The sequence below is a fragment of the Pieris brassicae genome, chromosome 7 (genome assembly GCF_905147105.1).
Source record: "Pieris brassicae chromosome 7, ilPieBrab1.1, whole genome shotgun sequence".
NCBI lineage: Eukaryota > Metazoa > Arthropoda > Insecta > Lepidoptera > Pieridae > Pieris > Pieris brassicae.
The window spans coordinates 2,518,387-2,527,763 of NC_059671.1; the positions used below are offsets into that span (position 1 = coordinate 2,518,387).

A 9,377-nucleotide genomic window follows, 5' to 3' on the forward strand; every position below is an offset into this window, starting at 1 on the left:
TGTAACAATTTCAATTGAGTTTCCATATCTTCTACATTAGACTATTACAATTGTATCCTAATTTAAAACAAGATTTATATATTACATTGCCGCCTTATTGCCAATGCGTTTAGTCTGGGATCATCAATATTTTTTTCGAATAGTAAAAAAAAAATTCATATTAGAACGTATTTCTTTAATAAAACATATTTGAAGAACAACAATCTGTACCACTACAACCTTTTTTACCTCAGATTTCTGTATCTGTTTCATGATTATATGTAAATCTAATAGGCGAACAGCCTCCTGCGCCTGACACACGCACACATTTTTGGGGTAATTTACGCCGGTTTCCTCTTGATGTCTTCCTTTGCCGTTCGAGCGAATGACAGTCGCACATAGAAAGTCCATTGTTGCACAACCGAGGATCGATCCTACGACCTCAGGGATGAGAGTCTAATGGTGAACGCTCTAGGCATTTCTTATTACCTTGTGCAAAAAGCAGCGAATAAAAAACGTATAAATTGTATTATTTTATTAGCTTTTGTTAATAAACTGTTTCAACATAAAATTAGTACAAATGTATAGAAAGCATACGTATCTACACACGAGAGCTCTGTTTTATGGAGAAATTATTGAGCTTTGGTTTGAAATAGAAACTTTAAAAAACTTTAAAAATAAAAACTTCTATTTAACGCGTACACGTATACATCGACCCATGTCAGGTCGAAATGCAGGAATTGCACTCGCTGGCAATGTCTTATATGTTTGACTAGACGAGAAAGGTACGAAAAAATGCTCTGCCACACCCAATAGCGTATATAGAATGCTAAATAACATTATAAATCATCGTCTAATGATAAAAGTATCTATATCAATTTTTCGTACCTGTTTCATCTGGAACAATAAATAAGTTTCACTTAAATATATTTAAAATAAATGAAACGTATCTCTAATGTGATTTCGCGTATAATTTACAAATTAACAAAACGATACAACATTTGCTTAATTGAAATGAAAATATACACTTTGAGCTAGAAATACAATAAACTACACTTATACAAGCTAACACTACGTGTGGTTATTGAATGACAATAAATTAATGGGCGAGTATGAACATCGATTTAGTTCCGAATTCACCGAGTTTAACGGATCGTTAGTCGGTGATGTCACTTAAACGTTTACCTGTGCAGCTTCCGTAAATGCAAATTAATATAATACATTTAATACACTAGGGTCTCACAAACATGTTTATTAATATAAAATACTAGCCGTTATCGTTAATAATAAGTTATATGAATAGGAACGTAAAGTGTAGGAACGAGTTCAACGATAAAAAATGTAAATTTTAAAATTATTTTTTATTTATGCTATCGATCATATATATTGTTTTTTTTTATTGTGGGGCAAAGGAACATGTACTTTTAATTTATTAATAATCACATAGTTCATTGGCACACAGTTTTATTGAGATATTTGTATAATATTCATTTCGGACCTTTCACGTTAAAATCGTTTAAATTCATTGTTTACGCAGGAGTAGCTGTTTATATACATTCAAAGAGTGGAAAGGAAAATTTGATTTAGGGAAACTTAATATTAACGGTAACACGACAGTACTGGTTAATACTTAGTCTAAACATCAATATCAGTTCAAAAAATTTTGCCACTTTTCCAAATCTAATTCTTATTAGTATGACATCGACACGTATAAAAAGCTTTGAAGGAAGCTACACAGTGGGATTTTAGTTGCCAGTTCCATGCCAGTCTGCCGAAAAACTAATTTTTAATGATTTTTCATTCCCTGATATTTCAACTGATAATATAAATTTATGAATACCAAATACAATTATTGAAAACGGGCAAACTTGACATATAATTTCACTATAACATTAACTTATCCGACCAGAGGTTAAAATTTACCACCAGATAAGATGTATGTAGACACTTTTTAAACATTTGTCGTCTTTTTAACTATTATGCTGTTATTATAGAAATTGTATGTACTGGTTGAGATTCACGGCATTATTTATTTAACCACAACCATTTTGTTACGATACCAAATGCAATTAAACTAACTTAAAATCCTAAACCGTCTCATTTTAGGATTTTAAGTAAAAGTTTAAAATGTAGTGGTTAAAATAATTAAATCCGTCTTCTAGATCCACTCATTCGGCCTGTCCAAAAACGTCATTCCTCATACTGAGTGACATCCAAAGAGTCGCTCCCTAATAACACATCACGTTCATAGTTCCACGTGGCTACGAACATAGTGATCCTCTCGGGGTCGTTCCAGTAGTGTAACTGATGTCCGTCAATGTTCAGGGCGGCAGTGTGTGCGGTGTGTGTGTGGCGAGTGTGTGTGCGAGTCGTGTGGTATGAGTGAGTCGGGTGTGAGTGGTATCAGCTGGCGGGCAGCGGAAGGGCGCGCGGCGCGGAGAGGGCGGCGGGGGCGGAGGCCCGCGGCGCCGCCCCGCGCCACTAGGGTCTGCGCGCGGGGAATACGCCCCGCGACGCATAGCCTCCACTGGAGGTCGCTGGAGGACATGAAATAAATCATTTTTTAAAATGCAGTAGTAAAAATTCTCTTACTACTGACTCCTCCAGGTCCTGGCCGCAGATTTTGAGACGAGCAATTATTTCGATACAAAACTAAAGTTATATCCTTCACCTGGTTGATTTATTTTACCATCCGTATCACCTCGACGTCCGTCGTTCCACAACTGAGCGTTTTCTAAGGCAGTTTTCGCCACGCATCACCACTTTGTGGGACCAGCTGCCAATTCGACTTAGGGTCCTTCAAGAAAAGAGCGTACCAATTCTTGAAATGCCGGCAACGCACTTGCGAGCCTTCTGGCAATGTGGGTGTCCATGGGTGGCGGTATCGCATAACATCAGGTGAGCCGCTTGCCCGTTTGCCTGCTATTACATAAAAAAATTATACATACCTTGGTTTGGATATGGCAAGCAGTTGGATTTGAGAACTTCTTCATGGTTACCATATGCACAAAATTTAACTACAACAGTGTTTGCTGATATACCGGTTATCTCCGCTTCGTAGAACTGAAAAATATCAAATTTAGGTTTATTTGTATTTTCATTTGTAAAGTAAAATAAATTATCAGCCCTTGCAGTTCTAAACAATTCTTTTTACTGTTTGAGTTCACTCAGTTGCAATAAGTCCATGTATATCTTTTTATCTTTAAGTTTATTCTTGTATGTAATAAATGAGTCAATAAAAACATTTACAAACAAATTCATGTAAAAAATTCGACTTACATTATTATCTTCCCAGTACAAAGCCAGACATCGGTCACCAACTTTCCAGTTAATCTCGGCGACGCCCAGCATCGCACGCGCTTGTTCATTAACAGCAGCATTTTGGAAGCCAAGTAATGATCCAGGTAGGAACGGGCCTCCCGTCCTCATAGTATTAAACTCATGGGGTCTCCCCCCATACCCATACTGCCTATTGTTGTAGCCTCCTTGCATATTAGCCATATAAGCGTTTGGATACATATTTTGAGGTTGTTCAACATAACCATTGGGTTGTTGTCGGCGAGGATAATTTGGCTCCTGGTATTTTGGCACATCGTTACTTCGCCCAAAAGGCTGCATTTCTGGTACATTTTGATTCTGATAATTCTGTTGCTTAGGATATGCTTGCTCGGAAGGTTGATATTGTGGAGATGGCTTCTCTTCATTTGAACACTGTTGGTTAGACATTAGATTTAGGTTCGCAGTCGCTTCAACTAATTTATCCATTGAGTGAGAATTATTAGGATATTGAGCTTGCTGTTGAACTTTGTTCTCATAATTTCTCTCACTTCTTCTATTGTTGTATTGGTTCTGAGATTGATTATTGTAATTCTTGTAGGGATACTGATTATTTGAATGTTTATTCATTTCCTCAAATTTCTTTTGGAAGCGAGGTGGAGTTTCAGCCTGTGTCTGGTATTTTCTATCCTCTCTGTGAGACGATGACTGGTGATGATCATTAAAATGTCCTCTGTCGTTGCGGTGCCGTGGGCCATCTTGCCTCTCATGTCTAGGCCCCTGGGAACGCGAATTATATCGAGAATTATTTCGTTCTCTACTGCCGAAATTTCTATCACTTTTTTCATCCACTGCTGAACTAAGTTCAATACGATTATTCCTTTCTTTTTGTCGGTCAGGAACATTGGGTAATTTATCCTCTAAGAAGTCAAATAAAGACACTTTACCAGATGGTTTTACTGGAATAACATCATCATCATCTTTATCTTTATTTCGTCCTTTTCGTTTTGGTGCAGGTTCCGATTCCCTCTGCTTTTCTTTATTCCGGTTCTCAGAGTTATCTCTCTTTTGGAGAATTCTTAACGCCCTTTCAACATTATTTTTTGTGTATTTAAGAGCATTTTCAGCTTGTTCTTCGGTGAATCCAGCATCAACAATTTTCTGAACATTTGCATCTAATAGAGGCTTAGTTCCTCCACCAAACACCTACAAATACAAATAGCACCGATAATATGGTCTTATTCTTTTTTATTCATATATTTACAAAGAAGAATTTACCTTTTTAACACCAGATAATCTTTGGGCTTCCGCAATAGCTCCCTTTCTTTGCGCTTCAAACTCAGGATTATCCTGCTTGGCAGCTTCTTGCAGACTTTTAAATTGTTTTTCAAGTGGATTGGCTTCTAATCTTTGACCAAATGGTATCCATGGTGGTGGACCACCATCAACAGCACCTGGAAAATTAAAAAGATATGAATCAAATTTCTTTAAAAGTACAAAAACAAAACTTATCATTATTTTTATACCTCTTGTATGTTTTGCCAAACTCCTGTTTAGTTCCCACTTTTCAATCATATGAGATACTTTTCCTCCAAGAATTTTTACTACATTAGAATTTAACCAGATCACATTATGACATATTTCTAATCCTTCATTTTGAAGTAGAACTTTAGTGCCGGGGGGGGTATTGATTGTAAAATTCGGTATTGGATTTGTTTCTAATGCTGTATATGTAGATTTTCCATCATGTAAAATTAGTTTCAACATACGAGGAGCTGATGTAGACTCTTCATTAGCTTTTGGAGCTGAGACATTTCTAATCTTTTGAATTTGAAGCACAACAGGATTCTCTAATTTACAAGGATCTTTTAAAAAATCTTCAGGAAACGCTGCCTCACCAATGTCGCGTAAGTCAAACTGAAATTTATAAAAAAATATAAAGTATCCATTTAACTTATAAAATTATACAAAACACGAGTCGTTTACTTACATCTAAAGCACGTTTAGAAAGCAAATGTGTATCTTGAATTTGCCCATTCTCGTTAATAGCTTCAACTCCTTCATCACTCAAGTGCCTAAAAAAATTAGATATGGTATCAATGCTTATTTTTATAGAACCCACAAGTTGCATCTAGTAGTACTCACCAGCCCAATTCTTTGAGAGTTTCTTTGATCGACATTTTGAGTATTGCATTTATAATGTATCATTTAGTATTTATAGTTATTTTATCTCCAAAGCAGTGACCGGATATTACTTGACAGACATTAGAAAATCCATGGTCATTTAATGCAATAGATAACATTAACAAATATCTGAAATCGCAATTTTCCAAATTCTAATTTGTCTAAAGTCAAGAGATCGAGATTCTTAATCATTTGCACAGATTAAAGAGAATGATTTGGTTGAAACTCAAAATGGACATTTGTCAACTACGGAGTGTTTTACCACAGAATAACGTTATGCGAACTTCAAAGTTTGAAGGTGAAACGAGGCAGTTATGTGTGTATCAGCAAAATGCAAATAATACAAATATAATATTTTCGAAACTAATTTAAATGAAGATTAAGACTAATTCTGTTATTATTATTAACATATAATCTAAAATTAATACGAAGTCAACAGACCGAGAAGTTGATAAATTGATAAGCAGATAGCATAGACATCATTGTGTTAAGCCCTAGTTTAATATAGAAAGTCTTGAAACATTCGTGGCAGAATCAACAATGTCTTCAGTAAGCTTTTCGTATTTTTTTATATTAATATTTTTTATCTAATTAATTTATTACCACCAGCCTTGAAATCCCAATATATGCTGTGTGTTCTAATTTAAAGGAATGTTACCATTTTTGGTAATGTAATTCTAATTTCAAATTTACTAATTCATACTTAAATTGTAATTTCTCAATTAGTGAATATTTCTTATGTCTATCTCTAATTATTTAAATTTTTCTTTCAGATTCACATTTTCAATGTTGAAATGACTTGCGAAGGGTGCTCAGGAGCTGTGGAAAGGGTTTTGAACCGACTGAAAGGCCAGGGTGTTGAAGATGTGTCTATAAGTTTACCAGAGCAAAAGGTGTCTGTTACTTCTAGTCTAAGTTCTGACCAGTTACTTGAAGTAATAAAGAAAACTGGGAAAAAAACAACCTATGTTGGCAAGCAATAGATAACATTAAGCCATCAAATATGGAAAAAAAACAGGTTCACCAGTCAATGTTAAGTTTTTTGTTAAAATAGATCATTTGAATTAGTTTTTCTATTTATGTACATATTCAAGTGTAAATGTAATTTTAAGAATGAAATACTCTTCTGGTGGTTTCTTTAAATGCAACGATAATCACATATTAATCAAAGGCAACTGTAATAAGGCTGTTATTTAAATTTTTTAAATTGAATATTGTCTTTTAGACAAGTTTATATTAAGTAAATACACACAATAGTCTTTTAAATATTTACATCAATAAATTTCTATATTAATTATAAGATTATTCATTCCTGCCAATAACATCTTCAAGAGTATTTAATCTCAGATCTACTATATCAACTGCTTCATGAAGTGCATTGAGATGGTCAACAATAGCATTTACAGTTGGTAACACATCAGCACAGTCACATTCTTTAAACTTTTCAATTGTAAAGGTCCTATTAATTTTTCTTACTTTTTTCAAGACAGGCTCATCATGAAAAATTTTGTTATCTTTAAGAATTTTAAATCCACTATTAATTGGATAACTTCTCTTCCTTCCAACCCACTCTATAGTTCCATTAGTATAGCAAACATCACTGGCACTAAGTTTTATCATCCCAAATATATTCTCAGTTTCATCATTGGTTCCAACAGACTTATTTATTAAAGATGGGATTGTATAAGTCCCTGGTACAGGAGGGGTGCGTGGTAAATGACTAATATCTCCAATATTATTAGAACATTCACCGGATGGGCAAGTTTTATGAGATGCAGACAATGATACATTTCTACTAGGATGAGCTGACTCCAATAGAGTGCTATGAGCATTTGGTTCTTGAATGTGGTCTATAGTATCCAACACTTCATTACCATTATCCAAATGCAGAATTGTTTTAATAGGGTACATATTACTGTGATAGCATCGAAACCACATCTTCGATCCCTGCTTTGTATAATACAAATTAAGATGATATTGACATTTAATAATTTTTAAAAGAATGGCAACTTTCCCGAAATGTAAGCTTTTTGAATGCTATATTGTATTCATTCTCTAACATAGTCTCGGTATAGCCCTGGATTTGAAATAATATTATCTGAATATACATACTACAATCTTAGATAGCAATACCCTCAACTCTAAAAATAACTCTTATCACACACTACATAACATTATCTTAAAATTACAATCACTTATTGAGAACCTGTGTTTTTCCTTTAGAAGTAACTTTTGAATTTTGGGACTGTGGTGTAGATATATTATTGTTAAGGTTCTCCTTTGATTCACTACCCAATTCTGTAAAATTTGTCTTCCAAATGTACACCTAACAGAAAATAAAATAAAAAATATTTTATTTTTAGATAAGAAAAATTATGAAATTAGCAATACCCAAACAGTAATTACCAATTTTTCTTCACCAGCAGACGCAAAGCTATCCCCAGTTGGTGAAAATGTTACAGTGTTCACCGCTCCCGATTGTGCACTTAATGTAAATAATGGGTGTCCTTCTAATAAGTCTAATATCTAAAATTATAAATATGTTACATAAATAATTTTTATGTATACCAATATATATTAAAGGATGTGTCCCATACCTTCATAGTTCCATCTTTACTCGCAGTTAATATAAAACTACCACTGGGGTGAAAAGCTACTTGATTGACATAATCATTATGTATGCTGAAATTTTTTATGATATTTTAATAATAAAAATAAGATAACTCAAAAGTCAATTTACTATAAATCATCATTATATCAACCAACCTATAATACTGTACCAAATTATGTGTCCGTATATCATAAAGCATAACATTGCCATTAATGGTGCCCACAGCTATATAGCAACTCGATGGGTGCCATGCTAAATATACACCATGGGTCTTTTGGTCTTTAAATGTATGTATGCAGCTTCCAGTCTCAATATTCCATAGTTTAATTGATTTATCATCTGAACAAGAAGCTATTAAGGTGCAATCTTGGGACATACTGGCTCTCCTCACCCAATTTGTATGACCAACAAATGACATTATGAATTTGTACTTGTCACTTGACCATAGTTTAATGATTTTGTCATCAGAGGCTGTTAAAATCTGAAAAACCACTGGAATTAAAACTAGAAATCTTTGGAAAATACTACAAACATTCCTAGATATTCACATTTTTGATTCCCAATCAAGCCAAAAAAAAAATTAAACACTAATATTTTAGTTTAGTAAATATGAAGATAAATTAGAATTTAATTACGACAGTTGTAATAGGTTTTACCTTTTTTCCATCAGAACTAAACTGAACAGAGCGCACAGTTTGGGAATGTGCTTTGAATACCCCAGTGCTACCTGTCACTGTAGGAACCCATACTCTAACTGTTTTATCACGTGATGCTGAAGCCATATACTGTCCAGATGGAGAAAAGGTGATATCCATGACTGCTTCATCATGTCCTTGAAATCTGTAACTTCGCATTCCATGAAGATCCCATAGCTACATCAAAAAATAATATTCGTTAATTTAGCTCTATTTACCATATAAAAATCCCTTAATGATAATTATACATGTGTTTTATGCCTTACTAAAATAGTATTGTCCAAAGAACTGCTCGCTATCTGTCGCTCGTTGGGATTAAAGGACAGAGCTGTAATACTCTTTCGATGACCCTTCAAATGTTTTTCTAAACAAGGTTCGGGACAAGTAAATCTAGAATCCATTAAAACTGTATAAAAGTCAATTTAACTTTAGAACTAGTTAAAAGGTTTAAAAAATCACAGTTAACTCAAATAAAAACAAAACATTGAGATTGCCGGGCAATAAGCATAGATAAGATACTTGTAAAATTGAAAATTCAGTGTCATAAATAATATAAAACGACTATATACCAAGGCGGGTTTATTTTACTAACTAATATAATTAATAACAACATCAGTATCATCAAATTTTAA

The 9,377-nt window shown here is 33.9% G+C and overlaps 4 protein-coding genes across 5 annotated transcripts; 1 reads left to right on the plus strand and 3 right to left on the minus strand.

Annotated features, from left to right (window-relative positions):
• Positions 1-499: 499 nt before the first annotated feature.
• LOC123711931 (tudor domain-containing protein 3-like) lies at positions 500-5,626 on the minus strand. The gene is made up of 7 exons (XM_045664801.1): positions 5,401-5,626; positions 5,246-5,330; positions 4,782-5,172; positions 4,534-4,709; positions 3,259-4,461; positions 2,928-3,042; positions 500-2,516 (listed from the first exon to the last, which is right to left on the minus strand). The coding sequence occupies exons 1-7, from the start codon at positions 5,433-5,435 to the stop codon at positions 2,461-2,463; spliced, it is 2,061 nt and encodes a 686-aa protein (XP_045520757.1). The 5' UTR covers positions 5,436-5,626; the 3' UTR covers positions 500-2,460.
• A 100-nt stretch (positions 5,627-5,726) lies between these two features.
• On the plus strand, positions 5,727-6,506 carry LOC123712099 (copper transport protein ATOX1). Of its 2 annotated transcripts, none has more exons than XM_045665052.1 (2): positions 5,727-5,988; positions 6,213-6,506. In XM_045665052.1, exons 1-2 carry the CDS (start codon positions 5,980-5,982, stop codon positions 6,420-6,422), a joined length of 219 nt encoding a protein of 72 aa, XP_045521008.1. In that variant the 5' UTR covers positions 5,727-5,979; the 3' UTR covers positions 6,423-6,506. The 2 variants fall into 2 exon arrangements, with proteins under 2 accessions (XP_045521008.1, XP_045521007.1); XM_045665051.1 differs by lacking the exon at positions 5,727-5,988 and adding an exon at positions 5,998-6,105.
• On the minus strand, positions 6,502-7,377 carry LOC123712097. Its single transcript, XM_045665050.1, has one exon. It carries the CDS (start codon positions 7,375-7,377, stop codon positions 6,742-6,744), a length of 636 nt encoding a protein of 211 aa, XP_045521006.1. The 3' UTR covers positions 6,502-6,741.
• Positions 7,378-7,384: 7 nt separating this feature from the next.
• Positions 7,385-9,275, minus strand: LOC123712096 (POC1 centriolar protein homolog A). The gene is made up of 7 exons (XM_045665049.1): positions 9,012-9,275; positions 8,707-8,922; positions 8,206-8,531; positions 8,037-8,121; positions 7,846-7,965; positions 7,646-7,765; positions 7,385-7,516 (listed from the first exon to the last, which is right to left on the minus strand). Exons 1-7 carry the CDS (start codon positions 9,144-9,146, stop codon positions 7,424-7,426), a joined length of 1,095 nt encoding a protein of 364 aa, XP_045521005.1. The 5' UTR covers positions 9,147-9,275; the 3' UTR covers positions 7,385-7,423.
• Between the last annotated feature and the right edge of the window lie 102 nt (positions 9,276-9,377).